The sequence below is a fragment of the Pristiophorus japonicus genome, chromosome 15 (assembly GCF_044704955.1).
Source record: "Pristiophorus japonicus isolate sPriJap1 chromosome 15, sPriJap1.hap1, whole genome shotgun sequence".
Classification (NCBI taxonomy): Eukaryota; Metazoa; Chordata; class Chondrichthyes; family Pristiophoridae; genus Pristiophorus; species Pristiophorus japonicus.
Window position 1 is genome coordinate 26,662,326 of NC_091991.1, and position 22,376 is coordinate 26,684,701.

Here is a 22,376-nt window from a genome sequence, read left to right on the forward strand (position 1 = left end):
TTGGTAAGGCTGCCATCGTGTTTTATCCTGGAGCATTCTTTCAGTCTCCACAATTGTCTCTGGGAATTGTTAGGTCATTGTAGCAGTTAATACAGTACACTGGTACTGTACATACATTATTACTGCATGGAATTGTTAAAAAGTAATTATTTTCAACTAGTTCAAAAGCCTTTTACAGCTGATCTAATGGAGCAAAAGCTATTACAAAGGAATGGAAAATAGAATATGCATCAAGTACATTAAACAGTTATTCTGCTTAGTGCTTGTACATTTCAAATTCACATTTAGCATATAATTCATAGGCAGTCCCTTGGGATCGAGGAAGACTTGCTTTCACTCTTAGCATGAGTTCTTAGGTGGCTGTACAGTCCAATACGAGAACCATAGTTTCACCCACAGGTGGGACAGGTAGTCTTTGAGGGAAAGAGTGGGCAGGGAGTCTGGTTTGCCGCACGCTCCTTCCGCTGCCATATAATGCAGCCTAACTGGTCAACAATGCTCGGTAACAAATCTCTCACATTGGCATACTTCCTGCACATTTGTTTTTTTTCTTTACTTGCTTCAAATAATTGACAGGAGACCTGATATTAGACAAAAGTTCTTGAAGAATAGTTTATTAGCAACTGTTTTAAATAAGTCTCAAATACTTTGAAATGCCCAAGATGAGATCACACATAAATCTGTACATGGAAACCTAACAAATGAAACAGAAAAAAAAAATCGAAATTGGATTGAATTTGCCATGGAAAAACAAAATCAAGAAAAAAAAAATCAAGAATGATAATTCCTTTCAACAGAAAAAAAAAAGTGGCTCAGTGGCTCAAGTAGTCAATAATCCTATCTTCAATCAGTTCCCTCAAGTCCCTTGGACAGTCTCAACTGGGCTGGAGATTGAAGATAAATGTGGCTAACACGCCAAAAAACCTATCTCCTGATGGCTGCTCAATGTAGCGATAAAATAAAACTGTAAAGCCCAAATGATCCATCCTTGGTCTGCTGAGAAAGGAGATTGACCAGGGAAGTACAGATCAGGAGAAATATTGCGTACACACATCGGACAACTTTATACGAAAATAGTTGCTATTGAGGGAAATAAATTACAAAAAGACAGTTTAGGCAATTTGGGTAAATCAAAAGGACTTGTACAAGATACAAATTTTGCCCTTTATGGTACTTATTTCTAGGCTAAAGGGATGTTTCAAACACTGTATCTGCTCTTCAATGCTTTAAGTGATCCTTCTTCAACACCAGATTTCTGCAGATGATCAAATAAGTCTTTTACAACTGGAAAAAGGAATCAGAAGTGGAAGTAAAAAATTAATCTTTTCTTTTATATTGACAATTATTAAGCACTGGCTCAGCTTATGCTCAATCAGAAATAACACAAGGGACAAAATCTATTACAGCATATGAACTAGTGTAATTGATTAAAACATGTGGTTATAACATTTTGATCACTTAGAATACACTGCCTTCAATTACAGAAAATGTCCCACGGCACTTAAAAAAAAAACACATTCTCGGGATGTGGGCATCGCTAGCGAGACCGGCATTTATTGCCCATCTCTAGTTGCCCTCGAGAACAAACATTACTAAAGGACATTAGTGAACCAGTTGCGTTTTACGACAATTCGACAGTTCCACAGTCACTTTTACTGATGCCAGCTTTATGCATCTAGATTTTTAAAACTGAATTCAAATTCTAAAACGACCAGTGGGATTTGAACTCATGTTTTCTGGATTACTAGCCCAGTAACATAACCACTACACCGCTGTACCCGTCACAAAGGCGGAAAAGGTAAAATAGATAATTAAACAAAAAAGAAAAAATGAGGAGGGGTGACCAAAGCTTGGCCAGAGATCACACTTGATCCTGACTGCAACGATGCTTCGATTCGAGGGAATTTCTACCAATGCCTTTGACTTGTCTACCAATTAATGGGATAATGCCGTTATGGGGAATTTAAATGGCTTCATGATGAACACTTTGTGTAAAAACAGAACACAGGAAATAATCATGGCAAGACAAGGCATAATACAGGATCCAGAGAGCTAAAGTCATTTTCCAGTTAAGCGATTAGAATTATTTCTAATGTATGGAGAACAAATGAAGAAGTTAAATTATTGCTTTAAGGCTTCACTTACACAGTACTACCAATCTCAAATCAGCTGGGTAGAGCACAGGTTAAACTCTATAGACTGTACCTTGTTGCTACTCATACTGTCACAAGTAGAGAGCATTGTACATGGGCACAGATATAGCACAGGTGAGAGCATCTGCTTTTTCATGACTTTACAAAGTTTACAAGGTGGCCAGTGGGCACGAGTATTTCTTAAAGCTAATGTCACACCATTCTGGAGCCATGTTCCACACTGCTTGATTTTAGCACATTCCAGTTAAAATCTAAAAGAACTGCCATTTTCAGTTCAAGTGAGTGGTCTAAATAAAAGGATAGGTGGACAAAACCAAAGTAATTTTCCTGTTTTAATGAGCCTCCCCATTTTTACCTTTTTTTTAATAAAAAGGTGAGCAGTTGATCTCTGTCCCCTCCCAAGCTCTGACGAGACTCTTCTGTAATGATAAGCTTGGAGATGTTAAAGACCAGGGTGGCTGTGGGGAAACGCCTCACCTCCGTGTGGCCATACTTCAAGGGAGATGCCAAGATAAGCAGCGCATTGTGCAGAGAGCTGTAATTGTAGTCAGTTCATCATATACTAGTACATCAACTGAATCACAATAATTGCTTCTTAAACTGTAGTTGGTTAACTATAGCTTACCTTTTCTTTCAAATTCCGACATAAACATCACAGCCATATCAAATCGTTTTACATTTGATAAGTTCCTTAGGACATCTAGAATTAGGGAAGGTTCTTCAAACCTATAAGATGCAATGTAAGAGGAAAAAGGTTTTCCCAATTTGATTCAGCGCTGTGATTACTTTGAACCTCAGAAGGCCGTGGTAACATTTCTACATTGAATTAAAATTATTCAGTGAATTTAAAAAAGCATTCCATGATGTCACCAGAATGGTGCTAGAAATCAAGTGCAGTTCCTGTATTATTTATTATTTTCAACAGTTGTAAAATTGATTCAGTCCATCACAATTTCTGGCAGTTGCACTTAATTTACATTGTGATGCATTAAGTCACTAAAACTTGTCTTTCCTTTGGCTAAGGAATAGGGCCCTTAGAAACCAACAAAGTGTCTTGTGTGGCTACGGCCAATATTCTGATTTAATAGCCACAATATATATATATTTTTAATTTAAAATTGTAATTGGCATTCCAAATGTTTGATGAAAGGCCTTAGGATCATTATTTTGGTCATGGGTATTAAGGATATGAAGATTCTATTGTGAGCAAAACTTGGAAAAATAAATGAAAAATTGTAGATCAATATGGAATCTATACATATTTAATGGGATACACTGCAAAAGAATAAAGGCCCAAGTTTCGGGCCGCGCCGAGAACGGCGCACCCCCGACCTGGGCGCCCGTTTTTCGCGCCACAAAGTGCGCCTGAAAAAAACTTCCAGATTCTCCGGCTCCCTGCAGGTCCTCTGGCCCTCGGCGCGGTGCAACACAAGCTGTAGGGGACGGAGCCAGGTCCCTGCGCTGAAAACAGTGCCGGGACCTCTGCACATGCGCGCTACAGTGGGCGCGCAAGTGCAGTAGCTCCAGGCGCCCAAAACTGTGTGGGAGGGGCCTGAAGCACGCAGCCCCTAGCCCTGGCCGAATGGCCTCACTGGGGCTGCGTGCATAAGGCTGCCTCCCACGCCCAGCTCCTGCTTCCTCCGGACCCGACCCAACTTGACTCCCGCTCCCCCCCCGACCGACCTCCCCCCCCCCGCCACCTACCTGTCAGTCCGGCAGGTCTAAACTCGAAGTCTTGGGCCCAGCGGGCCCGTTCACTCTCTCTCTCTCTCTCTCTTCCTCTCTCTTCCCTTCTCTCACCCCCCCCTCCTCCCAACCCCCCTCCTCACCCCCCTCCTCCCTTCCTCCTCCCTCCCTTCTCTCACCCCCCCCCTCCTCCCTCCCTCTCTTCTCACCCCCCCTCCTCCCTCTCTCCCTTCTCTCACCCCCCCTCCTCCCTCTCTCCCTTCTCTCACCCCCCCCTCCTCACTCCCTTCCTCCCTCCCTCCCCTCACTCCCTTCCTCCCTTCTATTCCCCCCCTCCTTTCTTACCCCCCCCGCCTCCTTTCTCTTCCCCCCTCTCCTTCCTCCCTTCTAACCCCTCCTCCCTCCCTTCTAACCCCCCCTCCCTGCCTTCTCAACCCCCCCTCCCTTCCTTCTCAACCCCCTCCCCCACTTGTCACCCCCCTCCCCACCCACCCCCTCTTCCCCACTCCACCACCCCTCCTCCCCCCCTCGCTGTCAGAAACACAGACACTGACAGACAGAGAGTGAGAAACACACACAGACAGACAGAGAGATGGAGACACTGACAGAGACACACTGGGGGGGGGGGGGGGGGGGCATCTCAGCACGCTGTTGGAGGACTCCCGGTGCTGCAGTCGGTAAGTAGAAAATGTTTTATTTATTGATTTAAAAAAATATATATTTATTAATTTTTTTTTATTGGTTTATTGGTTGATTTATTGATGTTTTTATCATTTATTATTGATGATGGCTCTTTATTTGTAAAACTGAAGTGTTTAATGTTTGTAAACTTCCCTTTAAACCCCCCTCCCCCCATTCCCTACGCCTGATTTGTAACCTATGCCTGATTTTCTAAAGTGTAGACAAGGTTTTTTTGAGCGTACAAAAATCTTCACTTACTCCATTCTAAGTTAGTTTGGAGTAAGTTTTCACTGCCGAAACTTTGAAAACTGGCCAGACACGCCCCCTTTTGAAAAAAAAATTCTGTTCCAAAGTGAAACTGTTCTAACTGACTAGAACTGGAGCAAACTAAATGCCGAGAATTTGAATTTCTAAGATACTCCGTTCTACACCAGTTGCTCCAAAAAATCAGGAGCAACTGAGGCTGAAACTTGGGCCCTAAAAGTGGGCTTTTCAAAATATGATGTTGCACCAGAACCTCTGATTACCTGCCATCTCTATTATTCACCAGAATTTGGGCAAGATAAAGCCAAATTTGAACAAGATTTCTGTAAAATACCATATCTCAGGAATATCTCGATACCAACTTCAGGAAAAATTTCTATTGCAAAAGTGTGGCATTTCCATTTTTCACACCAACTATTCTTGTGGTCTCTCTCTCTCTCTGGAATGATACTGCCAATGTCATTCTATATTAGCAATTGTGTTATGCAAGCTTTTGTCCTTTGCAGGATGGCTAAATAGCAGATCACAAGAACAAAGCAACAATTATTACCTGGAAATGATCATTCCTAAAACTATAAGCAGTTTTTTAAAGTTACTTTTTATGGTCTTAACGGCCCTCATTGCCCAAGGACTAGAATAGTCCCATAAACTGAATTTTCCACTCATTAGATTGAGGCTTATTAAGCATAAAAATAAAATGTGCGCCGACTTGGACATTCTGAATCATGGAATAACTTGGCACCAAATAGAATAAAAAAGCCATGATTATTACCAACTGATAGGTGGAACAAGTGCGGTGAGAAATGTACATATAACTTATGTTTAATTAGAAGAGTTATACCACGATCATAATTAAGGTTTTTAAAATCACATTTTGATTTCAGACCTTTATGGCCTGGCTGAAATGTCGTCCATCATTTTCAGTCACTGTGGCTCAACTTTATTAAAGAAAAATTCCATAAAAAGACCATAAAAAGTAATCTTTAAAAATGACAATTCCTAAAACTATAAGCAATTTTTTAAAATCAAATCTATTTGTTTTCAAATAAATCTTCCAGAAAACCACAGCTCTTTTCTGTCCTGCATTACAACTTTCCTCTCGTCATTGAAAGTGCTCTGCCTCAACTCCTTTAAAAATCTTTGCAAATGTATATTAAAGTTTTGCATTTAGTAGGTACTTTCTGTAACTATTTCCCCATCGTAGTTTGCTGATAAATGCCTATTGTTATAAAACTGCTGTCTCCCAACTTAGCCAGACTAATGCCACGGACGATCTGGTCAAAAACATCACGTACACAGTTAATGACCAACTGACAAGACTGTGGTGTTAAAAATATAGGAATGCCTATATAGAGTTGGGTTGCATATGCTTACTGATTATTCAGTGACAAGAATTCCAATAGCTGGAATGCACACTTCAGGAACTAACCAAGCGTCTACAGTGAAGTTCAAGAAAGCACCCGCTAACTCAAAATAAATGGCTAAGTGGGCTCTTGAAAATGCCTTCTTTGATTTAACTGCTGCATTTAACAAAGCAGTTATTAACCAAAACTCACATCAAAATTATCCATCCAGTTTGTGACAGAAAAGTTTGACGTCATCATTGAAGTGTTTATATTTTCAGCTTCAGTAGCACAAAAAATTTGCGTATGAAAGGATACTGAAGCACCCAGTTTTGCTTCTGCTACAAGATCTTTGCAACCCTAATGCTGTCCCAATTAACATTTCCACCCAGTAAATGTATTTTTAAACTGTGCATTTTAAGTCTGTTGAATATTACTTTACCAAACAAAGGCAAGATATATTGTGACCATTAAACTGGATTATACCATCACATTTTGAACCAGCTGGACCAGCACCAGTTCACAGTAAAGTCAGTGCCTACTGGTAACATGTCACGGAGCTCTAATCAGTATGCGACTAATTTTAAAACGTTGTGCGCGCTGGTTGGATACTGCCGAGGAACTGCTTGGGCACTCGTAAAACCAGGTGTGAACCCCAAGTGCTGCAAGACCAGCTCCTAGAGTGGCATTATACCAGCATACTGGGAAGTCAGTTGCAACCCAAGTTACGATGCTGCTTTTGTATCAATATCCATAGGAAGCTGCTTTGTAACCCAATGTTGTTTCATGTTTTGGGCAATAAAATACCAATTCATGATAAATATAGGCCCTTAAAGAACCAATTCTGGTTAGTGCAGAGTAAGTGGATCGATTTATATTATCTTGCAGCAGGAAAGATTTGAAAAGCTGCAAATATTTAGTGAGCCATAAGAATGAACTACAAGAAATTGCATTTATATAGCACCTTTAACTTAGAAAATTGCCCCAAGGAGTGTTATTAAAAGGCATAAATAAAAATGGATGGTGACCAAAAGCTTGGTCAAAGTGGTGGATTTTAACAAGGAGAGGGAGGCAATATTCTATTCAGTGGAAAAGCTAAATATTCAGATGAATCGTGCAAATTCAGTGCATTTCCTGACAATACTTGTGCCTTCGGTAGCATGCGGTTTATGAGTCACCGTCATTCAATCTAACTACACTAAACTATTCTGACTGGGTAAACTGTAACCTTAAATGTGTCTTACCTGATGTATGCACTATGAAGGATTCTTAATATGTGATTCAAAATGTCAGGTTCCAAAGACTTTTGAAATAGTTGTGGATAAAAAGAGGGCTCAATTTGCTATAAAAAAAAAGAAAATACATCAAAATATTGCACTGGACAGAAAGTGAACATTTATATCAGCTCTAAAACTAATTCTTCTGCTGGAATCTGTTGAAGTTCAGGTTTAACTTTTAAAAAGGAACTTCGCAACTTCCCTGATAGTTCCAAAAGTTTATCTCGTGAGCAGCTCAGTTATACAGACCAAGGTGGTCCAAGATTCAATCTGAGATCCCTTGTTAGGGAGGAGGAAGCCACGGCTCCTGCTTCGGATTGCTATTCAACAACCACTCCTGGAAGTGCACATGGTGGATGTGAAGTGAGTGCTGTGATGGGGCCTACACTTTCCCCACCCGCTTCTCCGCCCCCTCGCCCCCGGCTGTTCGTGGCCAATGTTCACCAGCAAGGCTCACATACAAATTTTACTTTGTGTACCTAGATATCTGAAATGCCATGCACGGAAATCTATCACACACAGATAGTAGCCATAGTAATAAATAGCAACTATCGTCCATGGAACTATATCCTGCAAGGACTCAATGGATTAAAAACAGTATGAAGGGGCAAAAATAAATAGAACTTGCTGATTAGTCATTCAGGAAACAAAATCTTTACATCTAAATACATGGTCTAGTTCCTTCAACCCATTCAGGCAAAGCAAAGTTCTTATTCATAACAGAACAGGTTATAAAGTTCATTTTCAACATGAACTAATTAAAAGTTACATTGAATAATTAAGCACACAATTATCGAATACACGATTATTAAGTTTGATCCTTAAAACCAAAATAAAAAACACGCAGAGAAAAAATACAAAAGAAAAAACTGGGATTGGGAGGGGGTTAAGGAGCAGTTGGAGAGAAGTTTTTGAGAGGCTTCTAAAAGCAGAATGGTAGGCGACAACATGGAGATGTTGGAAGAAAGATTTCCAGATGGCTGAGTTATTGCAGATAAAGGTGTAGCCACTGATTACAAAGCACGGAAACAGAAAGACTGCTGTGAGGAGCACAGGGCGTGTGCAGCTGTAGGAAATTGATGAGGCCGGCTAGGGCAAGACTATGGAGGAATTTGATGGCAAGGATGAGGACTTTACAAGTCTGGGGCACAGGGAGCTAGGCGAGGATGACCTTGGCGTGGTTAAGGACACACGTTAAGTGTTTTTGTTTTTGAAATGAACTCTTCTAGGAAATGATTAAGGGAAACTTTCAAGCTCTGAACAAAACTACAGACTCGCTGTATTTGTCAACCAGAACGGATTCTGGACGATCCACAAATTTCCATGAAGGTTTTAATCCCACTAACCCAAAAACAGCAAACTGCCAATACTGGAATGAGTTTAAATGATATATGAGCACATGCATATTATGTTAGTCCTCACTGCCAGTAGCAGTTCCATATGGCAGCCTGAAATTTATACAAATTTAACATGGGACACACCACCGAACATACATATCAGGAAGCAGCATACCTAATCTACATGTTTCCTATGTAGTCAAACACTAAAATCTTTAATGGTCACTATTACAATAAAAATTACACAAAAACACAATAAAAAATAAAAAAATAAAAATTGGTGAAAGGTTGTGGAACAGTCAATTAGTACATTATGCTGGTCAGCAACTGAAGTTTTACACATAAAATATAAACAATTAACTACAAGCTGAAAAATTAGAAATTTTCACAGGGATGGCAGCTATTTCAGTTCCACTGCCAGCTCTGCACTACAGCCACCTAGTCCACTTTTTCCACACCTCTTAATTTATTTTTCTTCAAGTGTTTATATCTAACTCCCTCATAAACTTGATGGATGAATTAGCTTCAACCGCCATTTGTGGTAATGCATTCCAAAAACCTCGGTTTAAAAAATAACTGTCACTGTATGCTTTCAGTACTAATCCTAAATTTGTGTCCTATTGTTGCTGACTGATTACATTCATTAGTCAATCTTTCACTGTTTACCTTTGCAAATCCTTTTGTAATTTTTTTTTGTACTTCTGAAAGGGCGCCCTTAGTCTCCTCTGCCACAGATCATCTTTACAAATCCAGACAAATTTCTTACTACTGAAAGACATTTTACATTTGAAATGGGCATACAAAAATAATGTTTCTCAAACAGATGTGGATTAAATGCTGCTAGATTTACCTTTAAATATTTATGCACCAGCTCTGGATAATTTTTCAGTTTGCGGAGGTCTGCTTCAAGCTGAAAGGAGTTGGCAGGAGCAAGAGGGACAATCACAGAGTGGGAAAACAAAGTGGCTTCAGCTTTCCTTGTTTCTGCCGAGCTCTCTACAGCAGTAACTTCAGCTGTAACTGGTTGCTTATCTGGCACATCAGCATGTCCGCTGAAAAAGGAATGACAGTTTTATTAATTAAAACTGCTTGGAAATCAATACAATCTATTATACATACATAAGCTATCAATTAAAACCATACTACTAGGTTTTCATACCACTCAACTTAGTTTATCATACTAAATATTTCAAAATAATTAAAAGACGATATTCACTATTAGATCTCCTCTACAAAGAAAAGCCAGATGTGTTCAGTGCCCTATGTAGGTGAGCGTCAAAGATACAAGGACAGAATAGACAATGATAGGTTAGCACACTATCTGTTCTAAGGAAAGAGGGGAGGAAAATATTAGCCGATCTGATGCTAGTCTACACAATTCTTTTGTTTTTGTTCTGGAAGAGAGGTTGGTAGCCACCGCTTGATGAGTCATTTTAAGTCACAGTATAAATAGATTTTTAACATTTCTTTCCAACCAACTCAACATGCAGCATCAGAGTGGCAGCAGAGATTCAGGTCATGACCCCCTGCTCAGTAAGTTCCTAACCGCAATGTGATGAAGAGGGGGAAAGAAAAGAGCATGTAAAAATAGGAGCCACCCTCCTTTACATTCAAAGCCTTCTAATGCTGGTCAGAAAGGTGCATTGGTAGATTGCAGCGATAGGCTCCTGGCTACCCTCTCAACAGACAACGGTACAGTTGTAATTCAAAAAGAGATGAGGAAAAGATAACCGAGAAAAAAATTAAATTGAAACAACAGAACTACAAGATTCTGATGCTTAGATAAATTTTTCAAATATATTTTTCTTTATACCTTCACATTCCTGTGTATCTGCTATTGGTATACTAAAAGTGCAAAAATTCGACAAGTGCGACAGACAAGGGTTTATGTTCCGAATGCATGCTTGCAGGAGCAGTCCTTATTGCAGAGCACGAGAGAAATATCTGCATAAAGCCTAAAAATTAACAAGCACAAATGCAACAAGAAGATGCCATTCGAAAGTATGCACAGCAGCCCATTCACCAAGATGTGATTCAGACATCATTGGCTTGCTTTTGACAGGCACGATGACAAAGTCTCCTGATTTCTGCTCAGGCAAAGATAGCTGCTCTGCCCCAACAACTTGGCATGGAAAGCTTCAAGGCCACCAATGGGTGGATGTGGAAAACTATCTGACATCTGCAGTAAAGCAGATGCCATGGGCCTAGAAGGTGTCTGATAGAAGGGAATACCCCTTCTTTCACTTGCCGACAGGCCTTTTCTGGAATGTGCTGCCAAACAGGGTTTTGACTTCTCTGGAGAGATACAAGAGAGTGTGACAAGGTAAGCAAGGGGAGAATAATGCTAATATGTGCAAAGACGGACAGCAATGAGAAGGTCAACCCTTCATCATAATCAGCAAGTCAAGATTTCAGTTCAAGAAACAGCTTCCTGTGCATTACAATGGAAATGGCAGCCTGGATGACTTCAGTCCCTTTCGAAGTCTTGGTGAAGCATGGTGCAACGACATGTACGCAAAAGTGAACGGAATTCTTTCTGCTGTATTGTACATTGTGAAGATAGATTATTTCTGAACACTTTTTAATTAAAGAATAAATGTTCAACTAATGGTTACTGCAATACCACATGAAAACATACAACAATCAATCAGATAGAACCAAATCCCTTTTAAAGCTACACTTGTGGTAAGTATGGTTGATGGTGTATCTGGAAAGAAGTAAGTGTCATTGGAGTCGTTTTGTTAAAAATCAACTTTCATGATATTAATTTCCTAGTAGCAGGCAAGCCTCGTGTAGTTGGAAGACTGCGTTCATGTTAAGTAATGGATACTCAAAGCAATATTCAAAAGATATAGCTTAGGGTTCACATCCATTTAAAATAGAACTATAGTTTCTGAAGTAATTAGCATCAACAAAAACTTCAAAAGGAAACTATTTCAGTAATGGATCTGCTAAAATTAATTTAATTAGATAGCTGAGCTAATTTATGTAAATAACTCCTTCAAACACCGTTTCCAAGGGAACTTAACAATGATATACTGACCCTTCCATTGCAAATGCACAAATAACTCCATTTAAGACTGCATGATTTTTGGTTCAAAATCCATTAATACGGGAAAGAGAGAGTTGGTAAGAGATCCGTTGTACGGTATTCAAAAGTAAACAAAAAAATATCAATTTACCAAGGCCTTTAACAAGAAAGCTAAAAATAGAACTTGATATTAGCTTATATAGTGCTGTGCCAAAAGAAAGTGTCTTATAATAAAAAAATATATCTGCTGCTAAACATACAAGCAGCTCCCACTACTTCTGATTGCAAACACTAGTAAGGATATAGACAAAATTAAGATATTTAGTTCTTGTGTGCGAGTAGATTCTACAGTAAAAGTTGCAGAGATTGAACTGGCTGAAAAGGAAGAAAAAAAGAAAGAAAAGGTGGATGAAATTCTGATATATGCAATTACAGGTGCAACGTCGAGAATCTGCAGTTCCGGAATCCGGACCAATTGGTGGCAGGGTCATCCGGAATCCGTAAAATGTTCCGGAATGCAGACCCGACAACCCTGCTGACCTCGGGGGCCCCGCCACTGCCCGACCTTGGGCCTCGCCTCACCGCCGTTCCCTTCCCTCGGGGCGACCCCCTCCTCCTCGACGGGGCCCACCCGATGACCTCCTCCTCCTCCTCTTCCTCCATGGCGGGGCCCATCCAACAAACACTTCCACCTCCTTGGCGGCAGGGCCCGCCCGGCGACCTCCTCCTCGGCGGGGCTTGACGGCCCGAACAGCTCCTAGACGTGAATCTCCCCCCACCACCCCGCCCTGCCCTTTGATGTTCCAAAATCCAGAAATACCCAAACCTGGGCTCGTGTAGTTTCCGGATTAGTGACGTCAGAAAGCAAATCAAAAGTCTGGAAAAGCCCGGAATCTGGAATTTTTCAGATAAAATTCTGACGGGATTGGACAGGTTAGATGCAGGAAGAATATTCCCGATGTTGGGGAAGTCCAGAACCAGGGGTCACAGTCTAAGGATAAGGGGTAAGCCATTTAGGACCGAAATGAGGAGAAACTTCTTCACTCAGAGTTGTGACCAGATGGAATTCTCTACCACAGAAAGTTGTTCAGGCCAGTTCGTTAGATATATTCAAAAGGTAGTTAGATGTGGCCCTTATGGCTAAAGGGATCAAGGGGTATGGAGAGAAAGCAGGAATGGGGTACTGAAGTTGTATGATCAGCCATGATATTGAATGGTGGTGCAGGCTCAAAGGGCTGAATGGCCTACTCCTGCACCTATTTTCTATGTTTCTATGTTTGAGGTACCTGTTGTGTATTTCTAGCATTTTCTGTTTTTATTCATAATGCACAAATGATCTTGGTTGGTTCGTATTTCATTTCTGTCGAGATATCTTGTGACCCCTAGAGAATGGTGCAATAATCAAGCTTTTGGAACCAGTGTGGTTCAAAAGCAAAGTGACATAAGTATTTGTATATGTCGTTGGAAAGAAGGGTTTTGTACATAGGTTTTCTCCAAGAAACTCTTCTCCTGTCTTTTAATTTCACACATCCCTTCTTCCCCGAGAGGATGCATAGGCAGGCGACTTTCTCCTGGGCTGATGGGTGTTCTGTAGCCAACCATTAGGAACTGTGTACTCATTTTCCTAATGATTCCCTGACCCCATCCCAGGCTCAATCCTCCTTGTGGAAATTTTCAGAATCTCACTAGGTTGCACAGTGGACACAGGCAATTGTGGCTTTACAGATGTATAGGAACAGGAGTAGGTCATTTAACCCCTCGAGCCAGTTCTGCCATTCAATGGGATCATGGTTGATCTGTGCCCTAACTCCATATATTTATTTAAATGAACCAGAATCCTGAGTGTGCAGCAACACACTACACTACCAGATTAATATCAGGCTGGTTCAGCAGGGTAGCATACTCGCCTCTGTCTGTGTTCAAAAGTTGAGAGTTGAAACTCCACCAGGTCTTGTGCCCATAATTGAGGCTGAGACTCGAGTCCCATCCTGAGGGAATGGCACATTGGTAGAGGTACCGTGTTTCAGATGAGACAAAGTCCCATCTGCCTGTTCCAGTGGTTGAGGTGGATGTTAAAATATCCATGACCATATTTAGAGAAGAGCAGTGTGTTCTCCCAGTCACCTGGTCAACACTTCTCCCTCAACCAACATCTCCAAAACACATCAACTGGTTATTCAGCTTGTTTGCGAGACCTTCTATGTAAATTGGCTGCTGTATTTGCTTGTAAAAACAAAAAAAAAAAAGGTCAGTGGATATGAAGCAGTTTGGAATGTCTTGATGTGGTACGGTGGAACATGAACAAGTGTTTTCTTCTTAAATGAGTCATTTAAAAAAGGAAGCGGAAAAGATAAAACAATTACAGGTGCAGCGCCTAAAATCCAGTTTGGGTATTTCTGGGTTTTAGAACGTCAAAGGGCGGGGCGGGGGTGGGGGTGGGGGGAGGTGGCTGTTCAGGCCATCCGGCCCCACCGAGGTGGTCGTCGGGCGGGCCCCGCCGTAGAGGAAGAGGAGGAGGAGGTCGTCGGGCGGACCCCGCCGCTGAGGAGGAGGAGGAGGAGATCGGGTGGACCCCGACGAGGAGGAGGGGGTCACCCCGAGGTAAGGGAACGGCGGTGAGGCGAGGCCCGAGGTCAGGCAGTGGCGGGGGCCCCCCCGAGGTCAGCAGGGTTGTCGGGTCTGCATTCCGGCACATTTTACGGATTCCGGGTGACCATGCCACCGATCAGTCCGGATTCCGGAACATTCCAGATTACAGAACTGCAGATTCTCGACGCTGCACCTGTAATCGCATGTTTCAGGATTTCATCTGCCTTTTCTTTCATTTTTCTTCCTTTTCAGCCAGTTCAATCTCTGCAACTTTTACTGTAGACTTTGTCTCATCTGAAACACGGTACCTCTACCAATGTGCCATTCCCTCAGGATGGGACACAACTCTCAGCCTCAATTATGGGCACAAGACCTGGTGGAGTTTCAACTCTCAACTTTTGAACACAGACAGAGGCGAGTATGCTACCCTGCTGAACCAGCCTGATATTAATCTGGTAGTGTAGTGTGTTGCTGCACACTCAGGATTCTGGTTCATTTAAATAAATATATGGAGTTAGGGCACAGATCAACCATGATCCCATTGAATGGCAGAACTGGCTCGAAGGGTTAAATGACCTACTCCTGTTCTTATACATCTGTTAAAGTCACAATTGCCTGTGTCTACTGTGCTACCTAGCGAGATTCTGAAAATTTCCACAAGGAGGATTGAGCCTGGGATGGGGTCAGGGGATCATTAGGAATATGGGTACACAGTTCCTAATGGTTGGCTACAGAACACCCATCAGCCCAGGAGAAAGTCGTCTGCCTATGCACCCTCTTGGAGAAGAAAGGATATGTGAGATTAAAAGACAGGAGAAGAGTTTCTTGGAGAAAAGCTATGTACAAAACCCTTCTTTCTAACGACATAGTACAAATACTTATGTCACTTTGCTTTTGAACCACACTGGTTCCAAAAGCTTGGTTATTGCACCATTTTCTAGGGGTCACAAGATATCCTGACAGAAATGAAATACGAACCAACCAAGGTAATTTATACATTATGAATAAAAACAGAAAATGCTGGAAATACACAACAGGTACCTCAAACATAGAAAATAGGTGCAGGAGTAGGCCATTCGGCCCTTTGAGCCTGCACCACCATTCAATATCATGGCTGATCATGCAACTTCAGTACCCCATTCCTGCTTTCTCTCCATATCCCTTGATCCCTTTAGCCGTAAGGGCCACATCTAACTCCCTTTTTAATATATCTAACGAACTGGTCTGAACAACTTTCTGTGGTAGAGAATTCCACATGGTCACAACTCTGAATGAAGAAGTTTCTCCTCATTTTGGTCCTAAATGGCTTACCCCTTATCCTTAGACTGTGACCCCTGGTTCTGGACTTCCCCAACATCGGGAACATTCTTCCTGCATCTAACCTGTCCAATCCCGTCAGAATTTTAACTGAAAAATTATACATTTTTATTTTGCAAATGAGATCCTGCATCAGAACTTAAAAGGCAGGCAGGTAAAGCAGTTTCTTTTTTATCAGTTTATGTCTGAGATGGGTAGCAGTTTTGAGAGGTACTGGAAACCAAGACATCGAGACTACACAATTCAGTATCCAAAAAAATTGTATAAATGATTGATGAATTAAAAGCAAACTCACTGAAAAATCATTTACCGGCAGCATTATTTTTAACAATATGCAACTACGCACAATAATATTTTCATTCACGGTCCAAACAACTCTTGTTGTCATTTGCTTAAATCAACTTACAACATTGTACAAAAATTTAACAATGCACATTTGGTAATTAAAAAAAATACATTTCATTCAATCTGTTGACATTAAAATGACAGCAAGACCTAAAACCATGTAGGAAGTTGAGCTAGAAATTCTATCAGTGTGTCTTTACAGAAAAACTGAATTCCCTACAAGGAACGCTTTTGATTTGGTTTACTCACTCTAGGGACAGCCATCCTTTCAAAGTTCAAGAACCAAAAAAGAAATTGCGCCCTGACAAAGAGGCACAGGGTTTAAATACAAGGTTTATATGTTTGCGTGAAGTGTCAACCTAGATTATGCATTCAAGTATCTCCAGTGGGACCTGAATCCACTCAGGGGTTTTTGACTGAGGCGAGAGTGCTACCACTGAGCCACTTGCTTTATAGATTATCAGAACCACACTATTAGATGAAACCTCAGGTTTGCTTTTTAAAAAATAGCTTGCATCATTTCTCAGAAAGCACAGTGAGTTGGTGTAGTGTGTACTGAACCACACATACCAATATTATGGGCCAGAGTCTACAGTGAGTTCGCTGATTTCAGCCAGGATTATCATGTAGTTGCAGTGGGTGCTTTAATATGTGAGCTCAGCATCTCCAAATTGGAAAGGGAGTGGGGAGGGAAAAAAAGACTACTCATGATCCTGTCATTTTTGCTGGGGAAGCACACATGGGCATCTAAGTACAAAGTCTGGTTCAGCTATGATAGTTATCACAGCCAAATACCCTCTCAACACTCACTATCTAGGGCTCATGACACACGAAGAATGGCCACTTGAATGAGGAACTGGGGAAAGAGTGAGTCCAGTACCTAGTGAACTTAACCCTAGCAGAAGTTGCGGTCTTTAAATAAAGACTTTAAAAATAACGTATTGAAGTTTTGTTTGTAGTAAAGGCCAACATACCTTTTGCTGGAAATTAATGGAAAGCCCCCACTTTCTTCAATTTTAAGTATTTTGGCACTGGGCGCTTCAGCAACTGCCACAGAGGAGTCACCATAGGCCGTTATTTCCTGAATCTTATTGGACTCTTCTGCAGGTGGCAATACAGATGATCGCTTCGCTGCAAGATCTGAGGGGAAAGAGACTGCAGCTACCTTCGTCTGAATTGTGGTCATTTTATCTCCAACTTCTTCAATGGCAACTCTTATTAGGGGTTTCTTGAAAAGAACATATATAAAAAAAACATTAAGACCAATTAAATGTATGGTATTATGACAAAATTTGGTTAATCAAGAATTTAACCCAAACATAGAATGAAAATTATTTCCCCCACAATTACAAAGGGAAAGATTTTTTCCTCACACTGTATTGATACAAGATGCTTAGGTTATCAGCAAAAAAGTCCAACCCCTCGTTATCTTAGAAACATAGAAAATAGGTGCAGGAGTAGGCCATTCGACCCTTCACCACCATTCAATCAGATCATGGCTGATCATTCCCTCAGTATCCCTTTCCTACTTTCTCTCCATACCCCTTGATCCCCTTAGCCGTAAGGGCCATATCTAACTCCCTCTTGAATATATCCAATGAACTGGCATCAACAACTCTCTGCGGCAGGGAATTCCACAGGTTAACAACTCTCTGAGTGAAGAAGTTTCTCCTCATCTCAGTCCTAAATGGCCTACCCCTTATACTAAGACTGTGTCCCCTGGTTCTGGACTTCCCCAACATCGTGAACATGGTACCCGCATCTAACCTGTCCCATCCCGTCAGAATGTTATATGTTTCTATGAGATCCCCTCTCATCCTTCTAAACTCCAGTGTATAAAGGCCCAGTTGATCCAGTCTCTCCTCATATGTCAGTCCTGCCAGCTCGGGAATCAGTCTGGTGAACCTTCGCTGCATTCCCTCAATAGCAAGAACGTCCTTCCTCAGATTAGGAGACCAAAACTGAACACAATATTCCAGGTGAGGCCTCACCAAGGCCCTGTACAACTGCAGTAAGACCTCCCTGCTCCTATACTCAAATCCCCTAGCTATGAAGGCCAACATACCATTTGCCTTCTTCACCGCCTGCTCTTAATTATACAGTCCAATATTTCGGAAGAACAAACTTTTCAGAAAGTTAAAATAGACAGCAATCAGAATTAACTTCAACCACCAACTAAATTACATCAAGAAATTCTAATTTATACATTTCTGGTTTAAATTGGTGGTTTAAGTCTCCAACAAGCCACTGGTTACATCCTCCTTTAAACTCTCAGGACAATAAATTTTAGTGTTTCAGAAACCACCTACTCCAGATATGTTCTAAAGTAGTGAAAATAAATTTTAATTAAAATAACAATCCACATGTTACAAACTACAAACTTCTCATCAATCTCCTTACTCAGCAACACTTTAATTATATTTGAATGAAACAAATATATTTTACCATCAGATGACAGTAATTTTTATTGATGGCTCTATAAAAAATCTCTACGCAAAACAGTCTCTGGGCAGCATAATAAGGTGCCCTGGTTTGCACTCGTACAATATCGAGTGTTCAGGTAGACTTTCCAGCAGGTTTAGCGAAAGGCCTTAGTGATTTCACAAACCAGAATGAATTACACAATGTTCTGAAGCACAATAAAATCAAAAGCATTTGAATAGACATTTTCTGTGATTAATATAATGCCACTGACTTCCAAATCGAATATAAATGAATTGTCTGTGCCGATGTAAAAAAAATATATCTTCTGCAACAGCAAACTGTAAATCAAAAACATTAGAAAATCTGCAGAAAGTACCACTTTATATCAGGTTTATCCCTTTCATGTTGTTTAGCTAGCGGACTGTGATAGTCCTGGTGTTAACTTCAAGGTCCTTGCTCTGATCCCAATTATCCTACAAGACAACTTGGAATGTTGTGATTCATGTCTTGACATTCTCTTATGGCTTTCATTTGTTACCATACCTCTGCATCCATATCGCTCTCGCTTTCTCTTCCCCCCCCCCCCCCCTCCCACCCTCAGACCGTCTGTCCTCATTAACTACCACTGCATCCCCATTTCCAACCTCTCTTTCCAAAGTTCTTACACATCTTGTCACCTTCCAGGTCTGTGCCCATCTCTCCTGAAACTCAGTTTCAATCCCTCCAATCTACCCCTCCCACACCACCAAAGTGGTTATCACCAAAATTACAAATGACATTCTCTGTTACTGTGACCGTGGTGTATTATCTCTTCTCAATCTCTCTGCAACCGTTGACGTGGTCGCTCATATCATTCTCTTTCAATGACTTGTCTCCATTGTCCAGCTCAGTGGGACTGCTCTTGCCTGATCCCACTCTTATCTTTCTGATGGCAGACATAGTATCATTGTCAAGCACTTGTCACTCCAGCAACGTCATCCTATATACCTTTAAGGATGCATCTTTGCTCCCTCCTCTTCATGCTGCCTGTAGCAACATGGGGTCAGCTTCCACATGTACTCTGATGACACTCAGATCTACTTTTCAATAACCCTCTACTGTCTCTCTGTGCTGTCAGAGTACTCATCAGATATTGAGTCTTTGGTCATCCCAATGTCCTCCAGCTCAAACACTGGGATGACCAAAGGCACAAACTCTGTCTTCACGCACCAACTCCATCACCCCCCCCACTGGCTCAGGCTAAACCAGACTGTTAACAACCGTGGCATCCTATTCAACCCTATATCCTCTCCATCCCAAAGACCACCTCCCAATGTTCCCACTAAACTGTATGTTCGTGAAGTGGTCTGGAGGTCCCGTGCAGCCCACTCACCAGCTTTTACATGGGAGAAAATCTGATTGAGCCCTCAGCCAATTAAATGGACTGCACACAAAAAAAGAGGGAACATTGCTACCTCCATAACATTGCTTGCCTTTTATTGCCTACGAACATCACCTCTGGACTTGATTTCTCCAGTGTCCTACTCGGTAGCATCCATCCTTCACCTTGCATAAATTTGAACACCTAGCCAATGCCTTACACATCACTCCTGTACAATGTCCCACTTGTCCATCACTTTCATTATTGCTAACCTATGCTAGCTCCCTGTCCCCCAACACATTAAATCATCATTATCGTCTTCAAAATTCTCCACAGCTTTGCATCAGCCTACCTCTGCAACCTCCACTTGCCTTACATCTCTTCCTTTTGGACTTCTGGTTCTAGCCTTTTATGCATCATATCAATCACCCTTTCCCTTTGCTCAACCACTGATGGCAAAGCTTGCAGCCAAACTGCTTACTCTTGAACTCCATCGTTAAACTTCTCCACTTCGCTACTTCTTTCGCCAATTTCCGAAAATCTATCTTTTTAACAAAGCTTTCAGTCACATCTCCTAATTTCTCTTCCCTCGCCAACTAAATTTAGGCTTCCGATGAACCAGCTCTCAACATCCTTTTGTAAGTCCTTTGCTGCATCCTCTGCTCTCCTGATTTTAGTTAACACCCTTGAACAAGCTGCTAGGAGAGCAAGAGTGAAATGGGAAAGAGACATTCTCAAACTGTCCTTATTTCCCAGTGGGAGATTGCAGGACACAAAGACCGATACCTCAACAGTGTGGGGGAAATCTAACTTCCACCCATTACTCCGAACCACAGAATTTCTGGTTCCATGGAAGGAAAAACAACACGCAACTTGGGCCTTCCCTCAATACATGGACCTTTGATTTATCTAAATGTAAAGAGACGTACAACACACTAAAAATGTGCTTACTGACAGAAACAGGGTTAAAGTATATCCATCTAGTACAGAAAATTGGATGGAAAGTAAATCACTGGTGTACCACATGTAGCTTTTGGCACTCAAAAGGACGACTTACTGAAAATGAAAGACTTCCTTGACATTTAGCAAATACACAAAAATAATTAAATATGAAGGGCTAATTATGAGCCTATATTTAGATGTCCAATTAATTTGTGCTTTCTACTAGAATTGTCAAGCGATTTAAAAAAATGAAACAATTAATTTCACAATTAAAAATGTTACTCACTGAAGGAAGGAAGGGAAGAAAGGATGAAACAACAATTTGAATTTATAGAACGTCTTTCATGACCCCAGGACGTCCCAAAGCGTTTTACAACCAATTAAATACTTTTGAAGTGCAGTGACTTGCAGGAAATGTGGGAGCCAATTAGTGCACAGCAAGCTCCCACGAACAGCAATGGAATAAATGACCAGATTATCTGTTTTGGGTATTGGTTGAAGGATAGATGTTGGCCAGGACACCAGGGAGAACAAATAAGTGTTGTGGGATCTTTTACGCCACTCAAAATGGCAGGTGAGGCCTCAGTTTAATGCCTCATCTGAAAGACGGCGCCTCCAACAGTGCAGTGCTCCCTCAGTACTGCACAAAAGTGTCAGACTAGATTATGTGCTCAAAGTCTCTGGAGTGGGACTTACAGAATCATAGAATAGTACAGCACAGAAGGAGATCTTTCAGCCCATCAAGTCCGCGCCGGTTCTTCGAAAAGAGCAATCCGGTCAGTCCCATTCTTCTGCTCTTCCCCCAGATCCCTACAATTTTTTCTCCTTGAAGTATTTATCCAATTCCCTTTTGAAGGTGATTACTGAATCTGTATCCACCACCCTATCAGGCAATGCAATCCAAATCCTAACCACTCGTCGCGTAAAAATGTTTTTCCTCCCGTCGACTTTGGTTCTTTTGCCAATCACCTTGAATCAGTGCCGCCTTGTTATATATGCTTCAGCCACTGGAAACTGTTTCTCTTTATTTACTCTATCTATACCCTTCATGATTTTAAACACCTCTATGAACTCTTCTCTTAGCCATCTCTGCTCCAAGGAGAACAGCCCCAGCCTCGCTAGTCTATCCACACAAATGTATTCCCTCATCCCCGGAACCATTCTCGTAAATCTCTTCTGGACCCTCTCCCAACCCTTTATGTGCTTCCTAAGGTGTGGTGCCCAGAATTAGACAAAATACTCCAGCTGGGACCGAACTAGTTGAACCTACAACCTCTGACTCAAGGAGAGAGTGTTACCACTGAGCCAAGGCTGACATCTTAGTTTTGGTTTCAATCACATATTTAATTGATAGATCTGCTAATGGGGTTAAACATCTAGAGCAGAAAAAGAAAACAAGGAAGAGGCTGATTGTATCTTGGGATACTCAAAGCAGGCACCAAGACCTTTGCCTCTATTTCACTATGATATACTCTAAACGACGTTAGAGATCTCTCCACCTCCATCTTTTGCTAAAAGCTGCACAATAAAATAGCTTTAGACTGTTGCCAGCAAGGAATGTGGATGTTCTGTACCATGACCAGTACAAACCGGACGGTCTGAACCTGGGCAGGACCGGAACCAATGT

At 41.4% G+C, this 22,376-nt stretch overlaps 1 protein-coding gene across 2 annotated transcripts in view; it reads right to left on the reverse strand.

Annotated features, from left to right (window-relative positions):
* Positions 1-585: 585 nt before the first annotated feature.
* rpap3 (RNA polymerase II associated protein 3) overlaps positions 586-22,376 on the reverse strand; it is a 60,082-nt gene continuing 38,291 nt past the window's right edge. For both annotated transcript variants that reach the window (XM_070900255.1, XM_070900254.1), the window contains exons 12-16: positions 16,998-17,251; positions 9,592-9,793; positions 7,372-7,469; positions 2,779-2,879; positions 586-1,284 (exon numbers count right to left, since the gene is read on the reverse strand). In XM_070900255.1, coding sequence (XP_070756356.1) covers positions 1,199-1,284; positions 2,779-2,879; positions 7,372-7,469; positions 9,592-9,793; positions 16,998-17,251 — 741 coding nt within the window. In that variant the 3' untranslated portion in view covers positions 586-1,198. The remainder of the gene's footprint in view (positions 1,285-2,778; positions 2,880-7,371; positions 7,470-9,591; positions 9,794-16,997; positions 17,252-22,376) is intronic.